Source organism: Monodelphis domestica, chromosome 7 (genome assembly GCF_027887165.1).
Source record: "Monodelphis domestica isolate mMonDom1 chromosome 7, mMonDom1.pri, whole genome shotgun sequence".
Classification (NCBI taxonomy): Eukaryota; Metazoa; Chordata; class Mammalia; order Didelphimorphia; family Didelphidae; genus Monodelphis; species Monodelphis domestica.
Window position 1 is genome coordinate 63,731,330 of NC_077233.1, and position 27,331 is coordinate 63,758,660.

At 38.6% G+C, this 27,331-nt stretch overlaps 1 protein-coding gene across 1 annotated transcript; it reads left to right on the plus strand.

The window, feature by feature from the left end:
* The first annotated feature begins 562 nt into the window (after window positions 1–562).
* On the plus strand, window positions 563–25,429 carry ISY1 (ISY1 splicing factor homolog). The gene is made up of 11 exons (XM_007500329.3): window positions 563–815; window positions 2,917–2,939; window positions 3,593–3,644; window positions 5,138–5,203; window positions 6,160–6,202; window positions 7,458–7,570; window positions 11,944–12,061; window positions 13,647–13,769; window positions 19,683–19,795; window positions 20,688–20,774; window positions 24,926–25,429. Exons 1-11 carry the CDS (start codon window positions 813–815, stop codon window positions 25,031–25,033), a joined length of 849 nt encoding a protein of 282 aa, XP_007500391.1. The 5' UTR covers window positions 563–812; the 3' UTR covers window positions 25,034–25,429.
* Window positions 25,430–27,331: the final 1,902 nt, after the last annotated feature.

The following is a 27,331-nucleotide window of genomic DNA, read 5'->3' on the forward strand; positions in this document are numbered from 1 at the left end:
AGTTCGACTGCTTTGCCCATTACTGGTGAGGAAACTGAGGCACAAATAGACTTGCCAAATTTCACATTGGGAGTAAATATTAACAAGTATGATATGAACCCACAAACCAAGCTGCCTCCAGCATCTTACATATGGTAGGCACTTAATACAGGTTTATTGGGGCCAACCAGGTAGCACAATGGACCGTGAGTGAGTCAGATGGAGAGTCGGGGAGAACCTGGGATCTATTCTGGTCTCTAACACTTCCTAGCTGTGTGTCTCTGGACAAATCACTTAACCCCCACTGCCTAGCTCTTACCCCTCTGTCTTAGAACTATTTTTAGGACGGAAGGTAAGGGTTTTTTTAAAAGACAAGTTTATTCAACTGAATCAATTTAATTGGCCAAAAGGAGTTTTTGAGGGAACTAGGACAGAAGCCAAAATAGCAGGGAAGAATCTCCCCGTATCTCAACAGGCACAAGAGCCCCACTCCAACAACTGTTAGGTTTCGGCCCGGAGCAATCTTACTGCGCAGGCTCAAAAGAAGTCCAGAAGAGACACTCCCAACTTCTCTGTAACCGACTCCACACAGACGAATTGCGCAAGCGTCATGGACGTTGGTGGCCAAGTCTTCCTATTGCGCACGCGCCTGGGTCCAAGCTCCCCTTCCTCTCACTCAGATTCCCCTTCCATTTCCTGTTCTTCTGATTCCTTCTGGGTCAACCTGGGTAGCTGCGCTTCCTTTCTGGTGGGAGGCGAAGGTTTGGAGAAGCTTCAGCTTCCGGTGGAAACGGCGTGCTGGGGCAGTCAGCCCCGCGGGCAGCGCAAGCACCATGGTGAGTGAAAGGACGGGAGCGGAGCGGGGTGGGGGTGAGGGGGCTTAAGACCATGAGCATGGGGTTGGCAGGAGGAGATCTCTGACATCCAGAGAAAATGTCCGGAGAAAAGGGGCGGTGTATTAGCCTGGGGAAGACATTAACGGGGTGCAGGTTTGGGGAGCGGTGCTCCGCACCAGGTTGGATGTGAGGAAGGAGAGAGTGAGGATGGGGACTGCGAGGATGGGGTGGTCTTCCACAAGAATACGGACATTAGGGAAGGAGAATAAATTCCATCTTGTACATGTCTCCAGTTTGAGATTTCAGCAGGTTGTTGGAAATGAGAGATCAGAAGTCAGCAGTGAGGTTGGGGCTAGATAAATAGATTTTAGGTTCATCAGCGTAGATAGAGCTATTGAATCCATGGAAGGCGATGGGATCACCCAGTTGAATAGTATGTGTGTAAATATATATATAATATTTTAAAAAATAAGAAAGCCCAGGGTATATAGCTTTGGAAGCACCCACAAGTTAGTGGGCATGACTGAGAAACAATTGGTTCTTTAGGTAGGTGGAGAAACACTGTAGAGTGGTGTCCTAAGAGCCTAGATAGGGAGCGAATGATTGAGTGTCAGAGACTGCAGAGGTCAAGAAGGTTGAGGATTGAGGAAGGGCCATTAGATTTGGTAATTAAAAGATCACCTGTAACTTTGAAGGCAACAGTTTCATTTGAATGTTGTAGTTGGAGGCCAGACTGTAGAGAGTTTAAGAAGAGAGTGAGAGGAAAGGAGTACAGGTACCTATTTTGTTAAATGGCCTTCTCAGGGAATTATGCAAAGGCAGGAGAGCTAAGGGATAAGAGCTTTCAGAAATGGATAGACTGAGAGTTTTTTGAATCAGAAATGAGTATTAGACCAACACCATGCACTTTATTCCACAATACATTCTAAATGAATACTTGGCATTAATATTAAAGATCATATTATTAAGAAATTAAAGAAGTAAGTCTTTCACAGCCATGGGTTTTTTATATATTCTTTTTTTCCCCCTAAGAGTGGTAAGGGTGAGGCAATTGGGATTAAGTGACTTGCCCAGGGGCTAGATAGCTAGGAAGTAAGTATGAGGCTACATTTGAACCCAAGACCTCCTGTCTCCAGGGCTGGCTCTATTCAGCTCAGGAGATGTATTCTTAACCAAACCAGGTGTAGAGGCAGTTTAAACACATAATTTTGATAACATGAAACAGAAACACTTCTACACACACAAAAAAAATGGGTATAAACAGAATAAGATGGATAACAGTAAATTGTGGAAGAAAATCTTTGTATCAAACTTCTCTGATAAATACTTGGTATCCAAGACATAAACAGTTGATAAATGGGTAGATATAGATGTCTATACATGTGTGCATGTATGTATACATATATGTTGTTTAATAAGATTTCTAAAATTAAGATTTTTTTCTCTGACAAAATTGAATTTTCTCTCCTTCTCATCTTCCCCCATCACTGAAAGAGGCAAAAGAAACAGCTGCTTGTTACTATACACATAGTTACTGCATAACTTTTTCTCTAGTTTACAGTCTTGCTAGAGAAAAGAAATTAAGCAAAACAAAGCATATACAGTTAAATTTAAACACGAAACTTTATTGTTTATGACCATAATTTTGGTAGGAATTCAGAGTGTGAACTAGAGGTGGTAGCAGGGAAGGTTTTATAAAATTGAGGGAGAAAGTCTAGGAGGCTAATGAAGCTCACTCCACTTGACAGCTCACTTCACTGTATCTATCACTTGGCAGTTCTATATATTTATTCTCTATGATTACTGTGATTCCTGTTTGGAAATCTGTCTGAAAAATAGAGGACAGTATAACATTATAAGTTACTTGGATAACATTCTACTTTTTTCTGCTTCATAATAATTCTGAAGTTCCTTAAATATTCTTTTTATCACTAGCATGGTAGTCAATTTTGTATCCTAGAGGGGGATCATTCTTGAAATTTGTTACCTTGTATTTTTATTCACAAATTGAATGGGCTCTATTTTACATTTGTATTTATTCACCCTTGTTATATAAACAATATATTAAGAAAACATGAACAATCTTTTCTTTTCTCCATAGGCTCGAAATGCAGAAAAGGCCATGTAAGTACTAACTTTTTTTTTTTCAAATTGAAATATGCTTCTGGAACTTGTAGTTTTCACTTTAGATTTGGAGAGCTTTGAGAATGATTATATTTTTACATGATTTTCATACTTATTTAACCAGCCACAGAAGTAGACTTTAGGAAATTCTATAATCTATTCCCAAATTCACTAGTGTCATTTCCATTTAATGTTTAGTAAACAGCTAACAGAACTTAAAGTGGGTAGCACTGCCTTTCACTTTAAGGGGAAAGCATTTATAGAGATTGGTACCTGGAGTGGTTATTTAAGATCTGGAGGTTATTCTTATTACCAGAAATAGAAAAGTACAAACACTTTTGTAGTCTATAGAACCCCTTTTTCTTATATAACTCTTGGTTGTTGCATATATTTGTGAACTTTGAAATAAAGATACTAGTATGTGAAATGGTTTGTCTAGGCACCAGAAAGAGCATAATGAAATCCCTTAGAGCATATTACTACCCTACAACTACCTTCTTACCATGTTTAGTCACTGCATTTTTTTAGTCTTTATGTGCATAAGTAACTTGGACTCTAATACTATATTAGGATGATTCACTTAACTCACAGTTGGTCAGCATAATGGGAAATCTTTGAACATAAACTCATGGAATTTCCTCTTCTAATTTTAGGACGGCCTTGGCGAGATTTCGCCAAGCTCAACTTGAGGAAGGGAAAGTTAAGGTTGGTTTACATTATTTTTATTTGTTAAATTCTAATGTTGCTGGGAGCCATCAGACCACGACACCTTGACAGAGTCACACGTGGTAGATGGGGAGACCACAGAGTGGTCCTTGGCGAGATGTGATTGCCCACCCAACCCCCTTTTACATGACCTCTTTCATCAATGCCCCTTACCTATGAAGTGACATGATTATGATTCCCCCTAGTCTCAAAAGAAATAATGCAAGAGCAAAACACCTGTACCCTAATTCTCCAAAACATCACCAAAAGATCAGACCCTTAAACCCAATCCCAAAAAGACTATCATGGGTTAACTTTTACTTAGGTACATAATCTAAAACTGCAGCTACAGACCAAGCCCAAAACTTTCTCATAAAGCCAGCACACAAATCAATCATAGAGGCCCAAGTGATAAGTACAAGTACATCAAGCTTCAGTATGCCTCAGTGACTTGATTACACAAATCAGTAACTCCCTAGAAGCCACCAGTCTAAATTTGAATTGTGTTGTCTTCTAAGAACTGCTGATTAATTATTCCATTTTATTAAAAGCAATACATAATTTTCCTTTGTAAGCTCAAAACTTCTCACAGGGTAATGAGAAAATTAAGCCACCTGTGATGAAATAATTTATCTTGTGTACAACCTTTATTCTGTCTGTAATCACAATACAAAAATATAGAATGTTAATCAAGTGATTTATTAAAAGTTAATGTATTACTTTTCCAATTATCTCTCTTTGATTTTGTGTATCTGCATGCCAAGAATATGTATATAAAAATAAATCCCAAGCCTGGGAGTGTCAGAGCAGCTGTCAGATGCAAAGCAATCCCATGGCTGTTATGATTAAGCTGTCTTCTGTTTGTTATTTTTGTTGACTGATCATTTGCCACCAGTTGGGATAACCTGGAGTCAAGGGCAAGGGTGGACTTTGCCTGTGGCATAATGTGTAACAAATAGATTTGGCCATCTACTCTTTTGGATCATGTTTGACATTTACTGCTCCAGGATTCCTATGTGGCCTCTACTGTATTCATAGTATTTGCAGGTGCTACAAGTTCTTATATTTGAGTTCCTAATACCATCTGTAACCTAAAGAACTAATTAAGAATCATAAATTAACAAATGTGATGAGATCAGTGTTTCATCCAGCCCACTAGTCTTATCTCTGATAATGGTAATAAATGACCATGGTGTCCTTACCCAAGATAGACTTTAAAAGGGACCCCCCCCCCCCACTCCCTTCCTCCAGTAATAGCTAGTATGAAATTGGGTTACAGAGAGAGAAACTTGGAAACATAAACTAAGACACCTGGACTCACCTGAAATAGACTTAGTAAGCCAGGCTAAAGCTAAGGACCTTTTGCTTGAATTAAAGCTCATAAACAAGTTTGAGATTGCCAATTGTGGAGGCTTCACATAACTGTAGCCAATTATTAAAATTATATGTTTTGGATGAGTGTTGTACCAATATCTCATTTTCCTGCCATTCAGGAACGAAGACCTTTTCTTGCCTCTGAATGTAATGAACTACCTAAAGCAGAAAAGTGGCGACGACAGGTATGTTTGATACGGGCGAGTATTGGTTTGTCACATAACTCAGTAGCTAGTGATTTTATTAAAAATAAATGTGGAAGTTATTGCTGTGTGTATATATAGATATTGTCACCCTGAGTTAGTAACTGTGAGGAGAGGAAAGTACTTGAGCATTCCCCCTCATTTTACACATGAGGAAACCAAAACCCAGAACAGTTGGTGGGAACCTTGTTTTTATTCATTTAACGGTCTTCCATGTTATTCTTTCACTGTTTATAGCACTGTTACATATATAATTTAATACTTAATATTGTTCCCATTTCCTCTACTAACATCTTACTCCAATATTGTTTTGTGGTATAGGGGTAAACCCGAGTTCTAAAAGATTGTGCCTTCTGGAGCACAAATTTTGACAGGTCCTGCCAATCTGGAAGGGCTATTGTATTGGGTTGTATTTGCCCAGTAGCAAATTGTGTGTCTGTTGTCCATTAACTATGTTAGCCAAGTTTAAAGAAGGCTCATCAGTAAAAGGCTGGCTCACCAAGTGGATTTTTGTTTTTTGTTTTGTTTTGTCGTAGCAATTCATGAAAATTGCTAGACTAAAGCACTGAGAAATAAAAGTATGCCTCTGTTGGAAGGATGCACATCCACACCAATGAAATCCTGAAAGTAATGTTTATATTTCATTACTAATGATTTTTCTGTTGCAGGTGGTGATTTTTAAAAAAATCAAGTTAGCCAGAGAAAAAAAATGACCTGAAAATCAGCACAATTTGAAGGAAAAACCTACATTTTCCAACTTGAGAGAAAATGATTTTTAAGTCCTATATTACCCCAATAAAGTTATCTATCCTAGTAGTATTCTAGAATTGTTTGACATTATCTAAGTTATTTTTGGCTTGTTAAACAATCAGTACTTTAACAGATTTTTTTTTCTTGAATAATTCAAAACTATGCAAAAATATTTTTGTTTGCTGCAGATTATTGGAGAGATCTCAAAAAAAGTGGCACAAATTCAAAATGGTAAGTTAAATTTTTTTTTTAATTCAGCACATTTTTTTAACAGTAGCAAAGGCCTTGTAAGTAAGCACTGCAAATGCAAAGGTGGAAAAAGAGCACAGTTGCTACCTTCAGAGAGATTATATTTTAGTAGGTTAATATGTGACTATAAATATAAGTTAGTGGATTTAATTCACTGCTCCTCAGTGATGAGCTCAGGTTTGACACAGTAGGGTGTAAACAAATGGGTACATAAAGCCAAAGTTAGAGGGTATAGGAAAAGGCAGTGGGAAAAAATTCAGCTGGGGAATATTATGTATCTTCCCTGGTTTGGAAAGGAAAATCAGTCAGCAGCTATTCATTGGGCAATTGGGTGGCTCAGTGGATAGAGTGCCAGGCCTGGAATCGAGAGGACCTAGGTTCAAGGATTCTGGTCACTTATCCCTATTTGCCTAGCTCTTTCCCTTCTTTCTTAGAGTTGTTACTAAGATAAAAAGTAAGGATTAAAAGTGGAAGAAAAAAAAGTCCCCCCCAAACAATAATCTTGTGTTAATTATCTTCTATATGCAGAGCACTGGGTTAAATACTGGGGATATAAAGAAAAGCAAAATCAATTTGAATTAAATGTAGTTTGTTTTATAGTTGAATCCTCAGGTTACCTCACGTGTCAGCTGAGTGTTCTTATGTCTCTTATGTCTCATACATGAGCTTATTGGTGGATTTGAAAAATAGAATAACTTGACTATTCCTCATCCTGTAGCTCTAGTTGTTTCCTGTTTTACCTGTTTTTATGTAGTTAGCTATGAATAAAATGTTTTGTTAGCATGTTTCCTGAGGATTGGAGGTCATTTTATTAATAACTCTTCAAATTATTGTACAAGTTTCTTCATAGATGAACTTGGTTGGCAAAGGTGATTTTTGCTTCTGGAAGAATGAATGTTGTCTTTTCATTGATGCTAAATGTTTGGGGTTGTTGGTTTTTTTTTTTTTGCAACTCCAGCTTTTATAGTATCCTATTTATGGCCCGCAAATTAAGAGCCCCCTCACTTATGTACTCACTGATTGAGTAATGGAGGGAAAATGTATTTTATACACTTCATTTCCTCTCAGGGCCTCCCCTTATGTTTACTGCAGTGACTTAACTCTGGTAAGTTGATAGTTAAAGACAAGACAACATTTGATATAACAAGTGTCTTTTTCTTCTCGATAAGACCTAAATGGGGAAATAAATAAAAAGAAATTACAATTTAACTGAAATTGTTAATGTTTTCACTTTTAGCTGGTTTGGGTGAATTCCGAATTCGGGACCTGAATGATGAAATTAATAAACTCCTAAGAGAGAAAGGACACTGGGAGGTTCGAATAAAGGAACTGGGAGGTCCTGATTATGGAGTAAGTAAAATGAAATTTAAAAAGAATTTGTTGAAAAAAGCATATCTTGGATAAAAAATCTTCACAAAAAGGATAAAAAGGTTCCCATTCAATATTTGAAATTGAATTCAGAGCAGCTAAGTGGCTCTGGATAGACAACCAGGTCTATAGACAAACGTTCAAATCTGGCCTCAGATACTTCTTAGTTTTGTGACCCTGAGCAAGTCACTTAACCTCAGTTGCCTAGCCCATACTTTTCTTCTCCCTTGGAACTGATACTTAGTACCTTCTGTAAGAATATAAAAATTTAGGTTTTTATGCTAATATGACATTTAAAAAAAAAACAAAAAAACTCTAACCTTCCATTGGTTCCAAGGCAGAAGAGTGATAAGGGCTAGGCAGTGGGGGTTGAGTGATTTGCCACAGTCACACAGCTAGAAAGTGTCTAAGGTCAGATTTGAACCCAGGACCTCCCATCTCTAGGCCTGACTCTCAATCTTCTGAGTTACCAACCTGCTCCCCAATATGAAAGTTCTAAAGTAATATTGTGGTTGCTGATTTGAAAATATAGCTTAAGTCAAAATAATTTTTAGTAGCTTTATTTACAAAGTGATGGAAAGAGTGAAAGTGGAGAAATGTAAGAAGAGGATAGAGAAAATGTCTAGCCTGTCATCCTAAGTGTTGCTCCAGTGTCCGGCTCAGCCCTGGCAGTGCTCAGTAACCTTTAGCCAGAGGACCCAGTGTTGTCTTCAGCAAGGGTTCCACCAATGCAGCCTCCTCCAGGAAAAGAAGGCCTCTCCTGAACCAGTCTCTCCAGAAGCCAGGAAAGGAAGGCCAGCTACTCACCCAGCAAGCTGACACAGTATCCCAAGATGAACTATTGTCTCCTGATTGATCTTGATATAAGCTCCCTGTTAGTTTTTTTTGTGTTTTTTTTTTTTAGTTCTGGTGCAAAGAAAGAGAAAACAGAAACAAAATGATAATAGAGCACCTTCCTCTTTTTGTCAGTCATTATCCCATTCACTTCCAGCAAAGGTCTTTGATTCTCATTTTTTTTTACCTCTAATATAGCTAAAAAAGAAATCAAAACACAAATGCTTTTTGTTTTCATTAGCTTTCCTCACCAGCCATCTTATCTTAGCCTTGGCATTCTGTGACACCATCCTTTGCCCCCCCCTTTTTTAAAATAAACCCTTACCTTCTGATACTGTTTATTGGTTCCAAGGCAGAAGAGTGGTAAGCAGTAGGCAATGGGGATCAAGTGACTTGCCCAGGATCACAGAGCTAAAGTGTCCGAGGTCAAATTTGAACCCAGGACCTCCTGTCTCTAGGTCTGACTCTCAATCCACTGAACCACATAGCTGCCCTCTTTTTTTTTTTTTTAAATAGAACTGTCATATTCATATATTCATCTTATGTTACCTGGCCTTCTATCTTCTAGATATTTCTTTTTTTAAACCTAATTTGCCTGTTGAGTTCCCCACGTACCCATTGATCTCTTCAAATAAATCTAATTTTTCTTTTTCATTGGAATTGATACCCTTTGCCTTCAAAATTTCATTCTTGAGCATCCTTTGGGACTGACTTCTCTAAAGCATTTTACTCCATGGGATTTTATATATCTTTCTTTTGAACTCTTTGAAATCTACTTTCCTAAAATCTACATTTCAAAATGCCCAGATTTTTTCTCCCTTCTTTATCACAAACTCTAGAATGGAACAGTCTCTCCTCTCTTAAATTTCTCTTCAAATTTATCCTAGAAATCCATACCTTCTTGTTATTAAAAGTCAGGTCCAGAATAGAATTCTCCCTTCTTGGTTCCTCTACCTTTTGAAGGATGAAATTATCACCTAGGCAAGTCAAGGAATTTTTAACTGTTCTGCTTTTGGGTAAGAGAGAACTCCAGCAGACATCCTAGTAATTGAAGTCCCCCATAACTACTACTTTCATGTTTATGTTCTGTTACCCAGACTAGTCATCTAGTTCCTCTTTTGGCTCAAATGGTCTGTAATGTCTACTAATCACAGTTCATTCTGTTTCTTCCCCTTTTCACCATCACCCAAAAAGTATACCACCCCGTTATGTTTTCCCTTTCTTCCTGGTTTTCCATATATGAGTATGTCCCTTTTCTATCCCCACTTCTTTTTTTCTGATCTTTTTCTTTGAAATAAAATATATCCAAAGTTCATAATCCAGGCATAGGTTTTATCCCCCCAATTCTCAGTGATACCCATAATGTCAAATATGCCTCCTTGTAGTAGGTCCTCTAGTTCAACTTATTTGTTGACTAAATTTTGAGCATTTGAGAATACACATAAGAGAGTATGAGTTTTTATTATTGATTTTTTTCTTGGATTTTGCCTCCCATGATTTGTTATCTTTTTAGTTATTTTATTTATTAATTATTTTAGTTATTTCCCTGTGATACCTAACTTGGGTTCTATACAAAGATGGTGTTTTCCAAATTCTGCCTTCTTTTTTAGTTTAAAGCCTTTTTTGGTTTTTTGGCAAAACCCCTGGCAAGTAAATTAAATTCCCACTGGTATTTGTTGTGTACACTTTGTCTCACCAGGGCCGTGCCAATCCTATCTTGTAGCAGTGATATAGAATTCCATATCTCATTCTTGGATTCCACCAAGAACTTAGCCATAGCTATTCATATCCCAAATTACTATTTTTTTTCCCTTCTGTTTACCCTCAGTTGGAAAAATTGAGAGGGAAAAACCCTGTATCATTGTGGCCGTCAATTTCTTGCCTAAGACTTAATACTTTTAAAGTTCTTTCTGTAATGGTCCTTTGTTACCAGTGTTAGTCACCAGGTGTGAGTAGTTGTTATCTGTTTTGATAAGCCAAGGAAGCTTCCTTATTATGTCTTGCATTCATGCCTCCAGGAACACAAATAATCTCTCTGTTCTTACCAGCTGGACAAATAACTCTCAATAAACCTGAGCAGGGAATTATCACAAATTCCTGCCACTCTTGTCTCTCCTCAGATACCAGTAGATGATCTCTCACCTGACATTGGCTGTGGCTCTTTCTGTAGCACTCTGTGGGAGGATGAGTTGCTTCTTTTTTCTTGGGACATCCAGCTCTCACCTCTTAATGAAGCCCTCTTTCCTTTTCTTGCCTGCTCAGATCTTCCTTCTTTAAAATCACCTCAAGAACCAGTTTTTCTCCATTAAGGCATTGATTTCGTTTCCCTTAGAAATTTTCATCCTGCTTGATGATCAGGAAGGGGAGGGGCCTTATTCTCTTCCTTCATTTTTTCCAGGATGTAAATGAGCCCACAGTGCTTATCCTTTAACCCGAAAAGCCCGATTAGAAGTTTTTATAGCCTATTTTTGATTGAAAAGTTAAAACTATCTACAACAAATTTACCCCCTCAACAGTGCACTTTGTCACTTAACTCTGCATTTGTTCTGCTCACTTTTTCTGACCTACCTGGCATTGCCCTGTCAGCTAGCTTCTCCTTATCCTTCTTGAGTCTATCTCAGACTCTATTACTTAATGATATTTTATCCTCTTTAATCCATTTGTTGTCTCTTAATTGTATTGTTTTTAGCTTTGAGAATGGATTCCTTCAAAAATTTTTTCAATTTCTCCTACAGATTAAACCTGAATCACTAGTCCATTCTCCATTCAAATCCCCCTCTGATTTCCTTCTCATTTGGCTCAAGACCTCTTTTTGCCTTTTTCCTCCTCCTGTAACCTCACATGGAAAAGTGATTTTATTCCATGATGTTTGTGGGTACAAAAGAAATACATAATATTTTACCATTTCAAATTCTTGTCATCTTTTTGGACAAATGGGGTATTTTTAAAAAGTGACTATTCTGGGGCAGCTAGGTGGCTCAGTGGATAGAGAGCCTAGCCTAGAGACAGGAGGTCCTGGGTTCAGATTTGACATTAGACACTTCCTAGTTGTGTGACCCTGGATAAATCACTCAATCCCTATTACCTAGTCCTTATTGCTCTTCTGCTTTGGAACCAATATACAGTATTGATTCTAAAATGGAAGGGTTTAAAAGAAAGAAAGGTGACTTTATTATCTTAAGGAGAGTAGGTAGAAAAGCATTTGCTATGGCCCTATAAGTAGCATTTTTATCTTACCATACAACTGTTTTTAGGAGTCTGGTACTTGGAAATTATTGAACATGTATTAATTTTTATGTGACATGCTTCACCTGGGTGCTTGGGATACAAAGACAAAGGTAGTAATGGTTTTGCCCCTAAGGAACTTATAATCTATTCTTTATTGAATATTCTGTACCTTGTCATGTCAACCTAAAAGTTGTGACCCATTTGAAGACTTCATAGACATTAGGCAAAAGGACCTTTTTGAGAAGAACTTTTTTTTAACGAGACTTCTCCCTTTTTTCTCCCCCAAATATAAGAAAGTTGGCCCAAAAATGCTAGACCATGAAGGCAAAGAGGTTCCAGGAAATCGAGGTTACAAATATTTTGGAGCAGCTAAAGATCTTCCAGGTGTTAGAGAGCTTTTTGAAAAGGAACGTAAGTAACTTCCTGCTTGCTTTGTTTTTATAATTTTATTGATAACTAAGAGTTTCAATAGTTGGGGTTCTTTAGCTCCATTATATGACTTAGAATAGGGCCTGGGTTTCTATACTCTTTAGTTTGAATGGTTATGAGTTAAAGAAATGAGGGGAAAAAAGCACAGGTCTGTCTTACTTAATGCACTATTATTATTATTATTGTGAATTGAATTGAGAAGGCAGCAGCCTGATGTAAGGTTAGAAGGTTGAGTTGGAGTCTGACTTAGGAAGGACTTGGAAACCTGAAGGTGTGGCTCTTTCTCCTATGACTTTAAGGAGCTAGATGACATAGTGGTTAAAGTGCTGGGCCCGGAGTCAGGAATACCTGAGTTCAAACTTTAAACCTCACACTTCAGCTATGTGACCCTGGGCAAGTCACTTAATCCTGTTTACCTCAATTTCCTCATCTGGAAAACTTTCTGATGAAGGAGATGGCAAATCACTCCAGTATCTTTGCCAAGAAAACCTCATATAGGGTAACAAAAAGTCAGACAAGACTGAATGGCAACAATAGGACTATATGATCTTCTAGATCCCTTCTGGATTTTAAGTGCTATATTTTAGTAAATTATAATATAGATATTCATTTCCTAGATTATCTTTTATAGATTTGAATTTTCTTCTATAGGATATTGGAGGGGGAAGAGAGAGAGAGAATTATATTTGAGTATAATTCATATTCCATTAGATTGTTAACTCCTTGAGAGCCATTCCTTTGTGTATCCCCGTGCCTGGCACATAGTAGGTACTTAATAATAAATACTTGTTGACTGACAGTGCCTCATATATTTTATTGGTCTGGGTGTGCCATCTATTAACACGTGCCACAGAATATTTCCTAATTTAATAGATGGCTTTTACAAGTTGTCCTCACTAAAAAAATTCATCCTCTTCTGGCTTGACCTAGTGCTGAGTTCTTAAAATTAAAGCTTCCCTTTGATAATATCCATATATTCCTTCACCAACTCTGGATTTACCTTTCCACCTTTGGTAAAACAGCCTGAACACAAGCTTCACTAACATAGTTTTTGAGAATCTAGTTCTCCTTTCCTGCCATTCTGGGTTCCTGAAGGAAGGCTTTAGTGCTCAAAGAAGCCAGGCCCATCAGAGGAGAGGGATGGTGCTGAATCTTAGTTTGTGAGTAAATACTTATGTTTCATATTGTAATATAGCATCATAGTTTTCAAAGTTGGAAAGGCCCTTAGATATTATCTGACCCAAGCCTTCATTTAAGGGATGAGGAAACTTGATTTCAGAAAGGTTAAAGGACTTGTAACATTTTTTATTTTCCATTATAGTGTCAGTTTTGACTGAAGAAAAGTACAAAATCAGTCAAGCGTTCCGTTAAGTTCCTATAGTAGGCCTGGAACCGAGCTACGTAGCATTCATCTTATATCTTTCTGAAATTGCCTAAGGATAAGTTAGAAAGGCAGAGACAGTAAGACCAAGTTTACATTCTAGAAGTTTATTGTGAACAATATTTCTTACCAGTTAGAAATTTTGTTTGTACAGAAAAGTCACTTTGTGGATGTTGGTTCTTCTAGCCCTTCCTCCTCCCAGGAAGACTCGAGCTGAGCTTATGAAGGCTATTGATGCTGAATACTATGGTTACCGAGATGAAGATGATGGCATTTTGGAACCTTTAGAGCAGGAGCATGAAAAGAAAGGTATATAAATAGCTTGTTTTAATCTACTTTCAGAGCTAATCAATTCTGGAGGTGGATAGCAATTTTTATTGCTTTGGAATGGTCCTTTGGAATTGTCTTAGATCATGACTGGATCAGAGTAAAGTCCCTCACCATTGATCATCCTTACAATATTGCTATTACTATGTACAATGATCACATGATTCTGCTCACTTTGCATCAGTTCATATAAATCTTCCCAGGTTTTCTGAGAGTGCCCCCTCATCATTTCTTATAATATAGTGGTATTCCATCATAATCAAACACTACCAGTTATTCTCCAGTTGAACAGCCTCTTTCTGAGTTTGATTTTTACTTTAAACTGAAACATGTGTTAAAATTTTTTGTAGTTTAAGATAAGCTTTGTGGGTTTTTTAAGTGAAAATATTAATAATTACTTAGATTTGTATGACATTTCAAAGCTTAAATGCATTTATATATTATCAAAATCATAACATCTCACAGATGCCTCTAGTGGTTATCTTGTCCAACCAACTGTTCCATCATTTACTAGCTTTTGACCTTGAGCAATTCACTGCACTCTCATTTGCCTCAGGTTCCTTGCCTATAAAATGGGGATAGTAAGAGAGATAACATTTGTAAAGTGCTTCGTTAGCATGGTGCCTGGCACATAGTAGGTGCTATGTAAATGTTGGTTATTATCATTATCTAGACTGTACTTGAAAATTTCCTGGGATGGGAACACTCACCTTTTAGGAGGCTTTTTAAAAAAAATGTTGAAATGAAATTTACTTCTTTGTAACTTAGCCCTGTCTTTGTGGGACCAATATGTACATCTGATTTCCTCTGTGTTAAATATAATCATATAAGTGAATGCACCTTTCGTGTCCCCACCAAATCTTCTGCATCCTACATATGTTGCTTTTCTTTTGATTCCCTCTTGTGTAATGTGTTTTGTCTCTTTGTTCCTTCGCAAATATTCCTCCTAAATGTGTACCAAACACAGGTAGATCTAGAGACCAACATGTATGTATGTCTGAGCAAAGGGAGATAGAGACTAGCTGCCATCTTTCTTGCTCTGGATACTTATTAGGACTGTTCACTACAGTAGTTTGAATTAAGGCTTTGTGTGAATTCAAAGATTTAGTAAAATTTCCCTACCTATTCCAATTCCTCTATAAGGTGGTAGGGGTCTTTCCAAATAAGTAATTAGGTGGTAACTCCATGTCTATGCTATTTAAGAAAAAAAGGAGAAAACCATGTGCATGGCTTATCTGAGTGTCCAGACAAGTTTTAGTAGAGAATTTTACTTTGTAGCTGGCTAGAGTTTGGGAAAGGCTGTTGCAATACCCATTCCTTTTCTTATATTGAAATGGAATATGTATGTAGCAGCTCTTACATAAGTGGCTTCCCAGTTTTCTGTTTTTGTACAGGAAAAGGTCCGATTCCCACTCTGACATAGATTCATCCTTTGCAGTAAGATATTATCTGTTACTTCCTCTTTGAAAGCTGTGAGTTGAAATCTGTAGTAATTAGTTGAGGGGAATGAGCATATGGGATTGGAATGTTTCCCAGTCTACTTGATTTTGATGTTGCTAACAAGGATGATGTGAAGGATCCCAAAGCATATGAGGAGATTGAGAACCAGTCAGAAACTTATCTATAGTTATAATGGGGTGGGGAGACCAGTACCTTCCTGGCTTGTTTTAGGGATAAAAGTAAAAGAAAGTGAGAAACAATGAAAACTACCTAGGTATATAGGATAATAAACAATTATTATTGTGGGAATACATCTTCCCAGCTTCTGACTCTTTAAGTTGCCTAACCAGTGCCAGGAATCATGTCCTTAGGTTACTCACTGAAGTGGATGTCAGAGGCCCTTAGAGGTTCTTTTTTTTCCCTTGGAATTCTACATCTGAATGCCAACTCATAGTATGTCAGGGATGGAGAGAGAATGTTATAATGTGCAAAGATCCTGACAGGAATAGAAGACCTCAATTCTCAATGATTAATATATTATTATATATTTAATATATAATGATATAATATAGTATAAATTATTGCATATGTTTATCAATTCTTGAGCAAATAATACCAATTCATTTGCATTCCCAGAGGGAGGGATCAATCTTCCAATTATAAAATTCCAAAAAGCTATCAAATCCTGATCCACATTAGAATGATCATAGAAACCACAAACCAGATGCTATGAAGTTAGTCCTGGCAGTCATAATTTAATAGACCCTACAATAAAATGGTACTTCTGTTAATGCCTCCTAAGATAGTATTGGGTTTTTTTTTTATCTTATGATTTTTGAAATAAGCTTGTAATTAGCTAGCTTAATCCTCATTTTATAGATGTAGTTTAAAGGAAACCAATAGTTGGCCAAACTACTAGGGACAGTGTTAAACCCTTTACAAAGAGCATCTTAGGTTTTTATTTTACATCATGGCCATTTCCAAAAATATCCCTCTACTAAGAGCTACAAGTGGTTTGCCTGATTTATTAAGCTAGGATTATAATTCTAATAATAATTCACTGAATTATTAATAACAGATTTACATAGTGTTTAAAATTTATAAAACTTAGTGAATAAACTTTAAGCACCTACTATGTGCCCAGCACTTTGCTAAGCACTTCACCTCCTTTGTTCTGACTTTAAGCATGAATCCTGTGAGCTGGGTCCTGCAATTATTATCCTCATCTTTTATATGATAGAAATAACATTCAGAGAGCTTAGATGGCTTGCCTTAGGTCTTCTTGGCTCAAATCTAACCCTTGAGACACCATACATCCCTGGAATTCAGGCAAAACCTTTCCCTCAAGGGTTTTTTTTCCCTCCCACTTGCAGCCCTGTTTGTGGGCACCAGAATGTGAAAGAGAGTTGCCCCTAAATACTGGCCAGCCATAGCTCTGGGTGTTTGACTTATGTATTATAAGAATTTCTTTTCCACTTGTTTCCTTTTACTATCCCTTTCATTAGTTTTTTTAACTTATAATAAAAATATATTTTTTATACAACTGGCTGAGCTGGAATTCTTAGGCTACTCTGAGAAGCCATTTTTCTCAAATAGTCACACCAACAGCCTGTCCACACAGAACAAATTTATGAGTATAACCATACTATACCAATAATCAATAAGGGTTAGAAAACCCTTATAACATTGGTGAACTAAATACATTTCATATTGCAGCAACTCTGTGTGTATAGCAAGTTCATTGTCAGCCTCCATTGAGTTGGTTGCTACTTCTCTGAACTGCCATCTTTGGTCAGGATTCTGCCTCCAGCCAACTCCAGACCTGCTCCTCGCAACTAGACTCTATACTCAAATTCCTCATAAGTACATAAAATCAGCCTAGTTTTATAGGTCCTCTGAATAGTTCTGTGGAGATATACTACTTTCTAAGTTTACATCTTTTCTTGAAATTTCTTCTTGTGTCTCACTTATTTTGCTCTACCCCTTTCCCCTATTTTTATATGTTGTAAATACCTTGATGTCATGGTTGCTTTGGACCCTGGTCCTTCCCCCCAACTTGCTCCCACTTACCTCCCTACCCACTTAGCACTAATTTAAATTAAATTAAGCTTAATTTAATTTAAACTTAAATACTAACCCTTACTACTCTTCTATCTTAGAACTGTGTGGAGTAAGAAATTAGTGTGTTATTCTCAAGGTAATAGTTATTAATATATCCAAAATGAATATGCCTAGGACTCCAGTAAAAGTAGTCTCTCCTAGGATTGCCTCAATCCATCCAGCATATAAAAGTATAAATACCTAAGTGAGACAGAAACAATTTATGTCTTTATTCTACTATATAACATATTTATGAGATTGTGGAATGTGTCCTTCAAGTTGATACTTTAAGTTGCTGATAAGTTTATGCTTTTTCCCAGTTTCTGTAAACCTTACTCCATGTACCATACATCTATCTGCATTCTGAGTGAATATGCAGATTAGAACCTCTAACTGACAAGAGAGTGCTCTAACTGAATTCTGTGAGAGTTGGAGAGGGGGTTCTGATGGAGTAGGTAGCAGGTCAAGGATATGAGGGACTTTGCCCCAGGTTTTTCTCTCTTTCTCTCTCAATAAACAACTGCGTTGTGATTGATGGCTTCCTGGTCTCTGAATAGTGGCTAGACCACCACTGCACACAGAACCAATACATGGTATTGATTCTAAAATGAAAAGTAAGAATTTAAAAAGTAAATAAATACAATTAGTCGATTCTTCAAGAATGAATTTTGTTCATCCAGACTTTTCTTAAGCTAACCTTAGATCATAGAGTCATGAAATGTTAGAACTGGGAAGGGCCCTAGAGAGCATCTAGCCTCCCATCTTTATCTTTTAAGGGCAGGAAACAAAGGCCAGAGAAGGAAGGTAACTTACCATGGTCACATGGCATTTGTTAGAGCTAACACTAGAATATTCTCATTGACTCTGCTTCCAGAAACGTTTGTTTCATTTTGTATCTGGGTCTGTCACCTCTATGCCAGGAGAGGGGGGAGCATGATTTCTCACTGGTCTCTGGAGTTATGCTTCCTTCAGTTTTTTCAACTACTTCTTCACTTCTAGTGTCCCAACCCTCTCTCCCCACACCCCCCCAGACACTCAGGTCACTCTTTCTGGCTATGTCGAGTGATCCCCACCTCTCCTTTTTCGTCTTCATCAAAACTTATTCCACCTGGTATAGTTGGTTAATTTTGCCAAACTCATTTGACTGCCTTGAATTTGGAATTAGGTATCTGGATTTGCATCCCATATCTAGCCTTAAACAAGTCACCAAATATGTTTAGGCTTCAGTTTGTCTATCTATAAAATGAAGACGCTTGGACTAGATGACCTCCCTTTATAGCTATAAATCATCTGATCCTATAATCAGGTAAGAGAGAAGGTAGAAGAGAATGAGATGAAGGGAAAGGAATGAGTGCTGAGATGACTACACCTTTTTTCATTCTTCACCTGATTATTTAGAGAATACACGAAGGTAAGCCCTTAGTTTCCAGATCTGTTTATATGCCAAATTGTTGATATGAAAGGGTGAATCAAGAAAAGGGTAAACTTTAGAATATCAACATTTTTATCTTAGAAACATGGCTAGAAATACCATCATAGAAATTCTGAGAACTCTATAGTCAACAAACATTTAGGGTCTAGAGTGATACATTGATTATAGGTAAATAGTAGTAATTTTTAGATGCCGGGTCATGTTCTCCCTTATATATTTGTTCGTGGCTGTTCTCCCGTGTTACTGAATCATTGAGCTGGATAGAATTAGAGAATCTTCAGTAAGGAATTGCTTTGTGATGTTTTTATGAGTTAGGAAGTTCAAAAAACAAAAGTTGGCATCAGCCTAGACCTATGATGGTGAACCTATGGCCCGTGTGCTATAGACAGCGTGTAGGTCTCTCTGGGCAGGTGCACTGCCATAGCACAGAGTTCATTACTAGAAAGCCAGAAGAAGGCAGGACCAAACTGCTCCCCTCCCCCTCTCCATGTACCTGCGGACATTCTTCACTTCCCTTGCCCCTCTTCCCAGTGGCCCAATGGAAGTGCTGCTTCCCTCCCCTGTCTGAAGTAAGGCACTTGTAGGGGGTGGGCGCATGCAGCCTGAGGGGGAGACGCAGATGTCAGCCTGTTGAGTCTGGTGAATGTGATTCCTGTGGTGGGTTTGGAGAGGAACATAGCTCACAGCATGGCCCATAGCTCATAGCATGGGTGTGTGTGTGTGTGTGTGTGTGTGTGTGTGTGTGTGTGTGTTCACAGCACTCAGTCTCTTGGGGGGGGGGGGTTCACTTCCTCTCCCTACTCATAGTAGCACAGTTACAGAATGTCATCTTTTTTTTACTTGGATAAGAATTTTATCACTTGACAATGTGACATTTAGATTAGAGGGCAGAGTGAATAACATTTGTTCTTGTTTTAAATTAGTCATAGCAGAAGCAGTAGAAAAATGGAAAGCTGAAAGAGAGGCCCGACTGGCAAGAGGTGACAAAGAAGAGGAGGAGGAAGAAATAAACATCTATGCTGTCAATGATGATGAGGTATCCTGGCTAGGGATTATCACTTGCCTTCAGTTTCCCTTTTGTCTGTTTAAGGTCTCTCTGAGCATTGGTTGTAGGAGAACTGTATTTCTTTTTTCTATTTAATGTATGAAAACATTTGAGATGTGAAGCCTTTTCACTAAATCAAGCTCAGACCATCCACAAAGATATTTAGATGAGTCAGAATTTTAAATTAGAAAGAATTGGACTGAAATCACCTAGTCCATCTCTCATAGATGGGAAACTGAGGCCCAGCTTGGAGGAATAAATCAAGTGATTCCTCTAAACAAGGGGAATGAGATCATATAAAATCTTTTTTTTAAGCATAGGACAGTTGTTTATTTCCTCTAATACCAAAACTTCATAATGCAAGACACAAATAAACGAGTGCAAAACAATTTTTAAAAAACCCCCTTCATACTCCCAAAAATAAGTAAAGTCTACTTTTCATATAAAATCTTTTAGGAATATTATTCTTGTGATATGTAGGATGGGTAGGAAACAGTAGAAGCTGAAGGCAAAGAGGCCTCAATTCAACCTTGGCAGAAATCAGCAAACCTAGATAGTAACAGCCAGAGAATAGAACAAGCAAACCAACCTCAGCTCTGACTTGCTCTTCATTTATGGAAGGAAGCTTTTTCCTCTTCTGATTGGCTGACTTGATACAAGGAAAATTGAAATTTGTTCCTCCTTCTAGAGAACAGAATGAATTAAGAAATATAAATCTTAACTGTGAGCAAAGCTCAGGCTTTGAACTGTGGGCCCAGCATTTGAAAAATAGGGACATGTAGTATTTGTAAGGTAAGACAATAAATGAATGGGGTTAATCAAAACTGCTTACTAACCTACAGGTAGTTATTTTGGAGCTAATAGAAAATTTTCTATTTTCTAGTCTGATGAGGAGAGTGCCAAGGAAAAAGAAGGAGAAGAAGGCCAGCAGAAATTTATTGCTCATGTCCCAGTGCCCTCCCAGCAGGAGGTAAGAAATACAGAACTGTGGAAGGTGGTGGTAGGGATTAGACAGGCCTCAGAGGGAAAATTTTTTAAAAACATTGTAACCAAATCCCTTGGGCCATGTTTATCATCCAGAATGCACAGAGATCAGTCTTTGTTTTTCTTTTCCTTGTGCTCCAAGGACCTGCTTTCTCCCCCTTTATCATCAGCTGCTTTCTAAAAATAATGATAGCATCTGTTTATGCTTTCCTCCGAACAACTTTCTTCCAAAGGAGGTTGGCTAAGTTACAGCTAAAGCAGAGGTTTCTTCCTTGCTTTGGTGCCCATTTGATGAGCACTCACTACACATTTCAGAATGTATTTTATTTTGTTTTAATTAATATTTTAAACCCTTACTTCTGGCTTAATATCAGTTCTACCACAGAAGAGCAGCCAAGTCTAGGCAACTGGATTTAAGTGACTTGCCCAGTCACATGGCTAGGAAGTATCTGAGACCGGATTTAAACCCACGATCTCCTGTCTCAGGGCCCAACACTCTGTCCCTTTGCTACTTGGCTGCACCACATGTTTTATTTTAGATAATGGGGCTGACAAATGACTTGATTCAGTGAGTGGTTCTGTTGTGTAGTGGAAGGAGCTTTGGACTTAGAGTCAGGAGATTTGGGTCCAGGTTCCAGCTCTGATACTTACTGGCTTAGTGACCACAGCCAAATCATTTCCCTCCTCACAGCCTCAGTTTCCTCATCTGTAAAGTCATAATATGCTGTTTTCTTCATAGGGGGTCATAAGAGAAGCACTACCCTACAGAAATGTGAGAAATGATCATTATTTAGGTAGTGTTCATTTTCTTGTCACCATTTTACAGATGAGGAAACTCAGAGCAGAGGATTTGCCTCAGTTTTCATGATTAGAAAATGACAGAGCAAGACCTAGACCAAGGTCCTCTGAGCCCAGACCCTGTTCACTATGTACTGTTATTAGCCAGAAGAGTCTGCAGTGGGTCACTTCCTGCAGCATCATTCATCTCTCCACTGAGGGGTTGTTTAAGGGGAAACATCCAGAAATAAGGATTTTATAGAAAGCGATCATGAAATCATAATAGTAATAATAACTATATATATATATACATATATATATATAGTTATATGACACTATATGCTAGACATTGTCTCATTTGTTCCTTGGTGTCCTTGCAACAACCCTAGGAAATAGATGCTATTATTATGCCTATTTTACAGTTGAGGAAATGGGACAAATTGAGGTGATGTGACTTGCTCAGGATCACACTGCTAGTTGTGTCTGAGGTTGGTTTTGAACTCAGGTTTTCCTGACCGCAGGCCTAGCTGCCATTAGGGCATTTCTTCATCATTTTTGCCAGCCTCCCTATGAAGAAGCCAGCTTGCCTTGGGTTTGGTGTAGAATGTGTTCAGATGCTCAAGAATGATTGTTTCCATAACTCCTAAATGTTTTGACTGGAAATATTAGTGCCCAGAGTTGCATGCAGCCCTTTAACAGAACTTACTTCTCTCAGCTGTGTTTCTGTACGGAAGTGTAAGGGCTTATTTCATTCTGCTCATCTGGTTTGCATTTTCTTCATATAGTGCAGCACGCTGTTGTCTTGGCATAATTGCATTTTATCTTGTGAAATGTTAGAAAATAGCTAAGAAATTACTCTGAAAGAAAAAAAAATCTTTTTTCTTGTTTAGATGTACTGAATCTAATTTATTCCAGTTTCACTCAAGTAAACATTTATTAAATGCTTCTTTGAGCTATGCCCTGGGACACAAAGCTGAAGAAGCCAGACCCTCCCTTCAAAGACCTTGCTCCTTTGGGGGGGGGGGGAGGCAGATCCCATAAAAAGTCGAAGGGCAGAAGCTAGATGACTCAATGAATAGGGTGCCAGGCCTGGCATCAGAAGGACCTGAGTTCAAATCTGCCCTCAGACACTTCCTAGCTATGTGACTATGGTCACTTAACCTTTTGATATTCTTCTGTCTTAGATTTGATACTAAGAAGGTAAGGCTTGAAAGAAAAAAGGTAGGGTGGACTGAGTGCAGGAAGTGGCAGCTTCCAGTCCAGTTTGTCTGAAACATACAGTCTTTGAAGGAGAACAGCACCAAGCATGCTGGCAGCCCCTCAGTACAAGGCTCAGGAATTGGTGCTTTATCCTTCTGCACCAAGAGTCTTTAGGAAGGGTAAATTACAGAGGGTATGGACAGGCATTGGGGAGACCATGTAGGAGGCTTTGCATTGTCCAGGTGAGGGATAGTAAAGGCATCCTGTGTGGCCGAGGCCGTGAGTCAAGACAAAGGGACAGGAACAAGAGAAATGGCAACTGTAGAAGCATTGAGTTTTGGGGTATGAGTGAGAGGAGCGCCTGGAAGTGACTCCAAGCTTACAAACTTGAGGAGCCCACGGAAGGTGACATCCTGAGTAAAAACAGGGTGTGAGGGGACGGCACAGTGCAGAGAGCATAGATCTGTAGGCAGGAAGACCTGAGGCCAAAATCCAACTTCAGACAGACCTGTATGACTGGGCAAGTCACTTTTGCCTTGTGAAGATCGATGAGAGAATACTTGTGAAGTGTCTAACACAGTGCCTGGCACAGAGTAAGTGCTGGTTTGAAAGGAAATGTAAAATCTTTCTGGACATGTGTTTGAGGTAGCTGTGGTATCCAACTGAAGATTTCCACAAGGCCCTTGGCAGCAAGGGGCTTGGAGCTCAAGTGAAAGATTAGTTACCCAGTGCCAGTTATTGTGCTAAGTCCTAGGGATCCAAAGAGAGGCAAAAAACCATGATTCCTGCCCTCAGATAGCTCACGCTCTCTTTGCGAGACAACATGTAAATAACTGTCCTTGGTGGATGGAAGGTAATCTAGAATGAAGACATTGGGGTGGGATGAGAACAGGCTTCTTGTAGGAGATAGGAGGGATTGAAGCAGAATATTAAAGGAAGACAGAAGACAGGTAAGATGGGAGAGTGTTCCAGGAGGCAGGAGACCGTGTCCTGGTTGAGGAGCGATGAATAGGACATTGTAGCAGGATCATTGTGGCCTGAAGAGGAGTAAGATAGAAGAACATGGGAAAGAGCAGCTTTAAATGCCAACAGAGCAGCTGATTTTTGGCCTCAGACACAGTGGGTGTGAGCATAGTGTGGTCAGGACCAAGCTTTTGGGAAATCACTTTGAGCTTTCCTTGTGAAAATCAGATTGGGACCGACTATATAGATTTTGGAGTCAGCCCAGAAGAGACACTTAACCTTCTGGCCTCTCTCTGTGCCAACACCTCTAAATGAGTCCATTCCCAAAGGCAGCTGGTGTGATGGGGAAGGAAATGGTTCCAGGTAGAAAAGGCAGTGAAGGAGAATTGGGTGTTAAGGCTGAATGACGAAGTAAGGGTTAATGTGAATGCAAGGATTTGGTTAAGCTGACCTGAGGATAAAGGTATCTCCCTCTGAGGCAGCACTGGCTGGGGGAGGGAATTGGTCCTAGTCCCTGGAGTTTCTGATACATTTGGGTGACATTTTAGCCCCTGTTCAAACAAAGGAAATGTGTCTCAGTCATTCTAGGCATTTAGAGGGGTTGTGGGGTGGACAAGGAAACTGGATTCTACAGGACACTAAACTTCTGGATGAAAGTTGACATTTCATAATTCACATATTTCTGAAGCAACTAGGTGGTATGGTGCATAGATCACTGGACTTTTAATCAGGAAGACTTGAGATGTGGCTTCAGTTTCTTGTGCAATACTGGGCATGTCAGTTAACCTTTGCCTCAGTTTCCTCATCCCTAAAGTGATAATGATAGCACCACCTCCAAAGGGAGTTGTGAAGATCACTTGAGATAATATTTGTAAAGTGCTTTGCAAACCTTAAAATGCTATATGAATGCTAGCTCTTACTATTATTAAGTATAGATAATAGATGAAAGAATTTTGGAGCTGGAAGGGACCTTGGAGATCTTCCAATTCCTTCTTTTATAGATGAGAAAATTGAGGCAGAAAGGTGAAATAAATGAATACAATTTGAATACAAATAAATGAATTCACTGATGCAGTTTTCCACTTTTCACTTGGTTGTTTTTGTTTTGTGTAGACATAGCTTTTAACACTAGACTATTAAAAGAGAGCTTGAGGAGCTCATTGGACAAAGAGTGAGACTTTTTATTTGTATATTTAGATCGAAGAAGCTCTTGTACGAAGAAAGAAGATGGAACTCCTGCAAAAGTATGCCAGTGAAACACTCCTGGCCCAGAGTGAGGAAGCTAAGAGACTTCTTGGATTTTAGTATCTGATTATCACCTGGCCTGGAGTTTCCTTAATGGTTCATAAATACACCTGCCATCCAACCATTTTGTTCACTAACAGATACAGACTGTCATCTTAGGCTAAAGGTGGTCTTTTTCCAGTAGCTTTGGGGATTGCTTAATAGTAATATTTTTTTCCATAGTTCCAACCTTGCATTGTAAAAATCATTTTTTTGTTATCTAAGAGATGGTCAAGAACTAATTGATTTGGTTTGCTGTCCCCAAGTGTTCTGGGTTGGGTTGTTCATGTGCTGAACATTTCAGCGATTTATTTTGTATAAATGTTTTATTACTGTATAAATAATTTTGCTTATGAAGTTTGTAATACCTAATCACTGTGGAGATATTTTTATTAAATGCTTTTGTATGAAAGAAAATTGGCTGTTTTTATTGGTCTGATTTTATTAAGATTCTATAGTTTGTCACTGGTATTATCTCTTGATTAATTTCCTTTCTGACTGATCCTCAGTCTCCTTTGCTGTACCCTTTTCTCTGTTCTCTCCCCACTCTGCTGGGTTCAATTATCATCTCTATGCAGCTCTGAATCCACCTTCAAACCTTAAATCCTGTGTCCAGCTGCCAAATTGCACATCTCAAACTTGTTATGTAGGCATCTCAAACTCAACACCCTCAAATCAGAACTCTTTATCATTCCCTCCAAACTGACCCCTCTTCTTGGTTTCCCCATTACTGTTGAGGGTGTCATTTTCCTTTTAGTCACTTAGCTTTGAGACCATAGGGTCCTCCTCAGTTTCTTTCACTCATCTCACATTTCCAATCAGCCCCCATTCCCATCCATCCTCCACACAGCTGTCAAAATGATTTCTTTCCTAACCTGTAGATGTAGCTTACTTGCTGTTTCAAGTTCTCTCCCTCCTGCCTTTCCTCCCTCTTTGGGAAGGAAGCAGTTTGGTATTGATTATACATAAGAAGTCATACAAAACATTTCCATATTTAGCTTGTTTATTAACAGGAAGATAGGACATGTCCTTTAATTTTGGCAGTATGGTCCTAACAATTCTTGGGTTTGATGGGAGTTTTGTTCCCTCCTGATCTTAAGTTTACTTAAAGTGTGGACACATTTAGAAACAGGCCCTGGAAAAGTGAACAAAGGATCTTGTTAGGCCAATTGGTTCATATGTTAACATGAAACTTTGAGCAAATTTGAGGATTATAGGATTTAAAGTGATGACTATTTGTATTGTTAAAGATTGTGTCATAAGCAGTCAGAATCGGAACATGGGGAATTGCATATTTGCATTCTGTGAAGTTGCATAAACAGCTTATTAATTATTTTCTTCACTTTGGGGGGCCCCACTCTAGATGCATATGGCTTTATAAGGTCTCTGTAGTGAATAGAGTGCTTATTCCCCAACAAACCCTGTTTGCCAGTAGGTAGCTCTATCTGCTAGAGCAGAGGAAATCTGACCCATTGCAAAATTAAAGCCTGTTTTCATGTTTATGTGTGAGCATGTCCCCAGAGGCACATAATAGGACCTCCTCATCAGGCACCCTAACCTGTTTGAAAGGGAATTCTTTATTGTCTTTGTCTAATTTAGTTTATCAATCAAAAACTTAAACACCCCTATTTAACACTAAGTAAGGGAGTTCCCAAGTCACTTAACTAAAATGGGTGACAACTCCAAAAACTTGTGAATCCTTTGATAAGAGTTTATACCCTCAAAGGATGATTAGTGGATCCCACAAATACTGCCCACTTGGGCAATGCTAGGCAATTTGGAAGCTGTGATTGGTTCCTGTGAAGTGGAGGAAGGGACAGGGAGTGCCGTGGAAAAAGGACTGTAAAAAGTCCTGAACTTCCTGGCTAAGGGGTCTTCGACTTGAGTCTTCAGCTTGAATCTTTGGCTTGGATGGTGACTTGCCTCTTGGAGGAGGTTTTGGACTGGTACTTTGGCTTCTTGGATTGCTCCTGAATCTTCTCCTTTGGACTTTATCTTGGGTGAGTGAGTAGCTGGCTTCTCTTCCTGGCTTTTGGAGAGATTAGTTCCAGAGAGGCCTCCTTCTGGAGGAGGCTGCATTGGTGGAACCTTTGTATAAGACATCACTGGGTCTTCTGACTTAGGGTTAACGAGCCCTACCAGGGCTGAGCTGCACACCGGAGCAACATTTGGTGTAATAGGCTAGACATTTTCTCTACTCTCTTCTTACATTTCTCTACTTTCACTCTTTCCACCTCTTTGTAAATAAAAACTACTAAAAGTCACTTGACTTGAGCTATAATATTTTAAATCGGCAACCACAATATTACTTTGGAATTC

Coding starts and splice junctions, on each gene's coding strand:
- ISY1 (XM_007500329.3), top strand. Junction 5,204..6,159: donor CAGAAAAGTGGCGACGACAG/GTATGTTTGATA, acceptor TGTTTGCTGCAG/ATTATTGGAGAGATCTCAAA. Junction 7,571..11,943: donor TGGGAGGTCCTGATTATGGA/GTAAGTAAAATG, acceptor CCCAAATATAAG/AAAGTTGGCCCAAAAATGCT.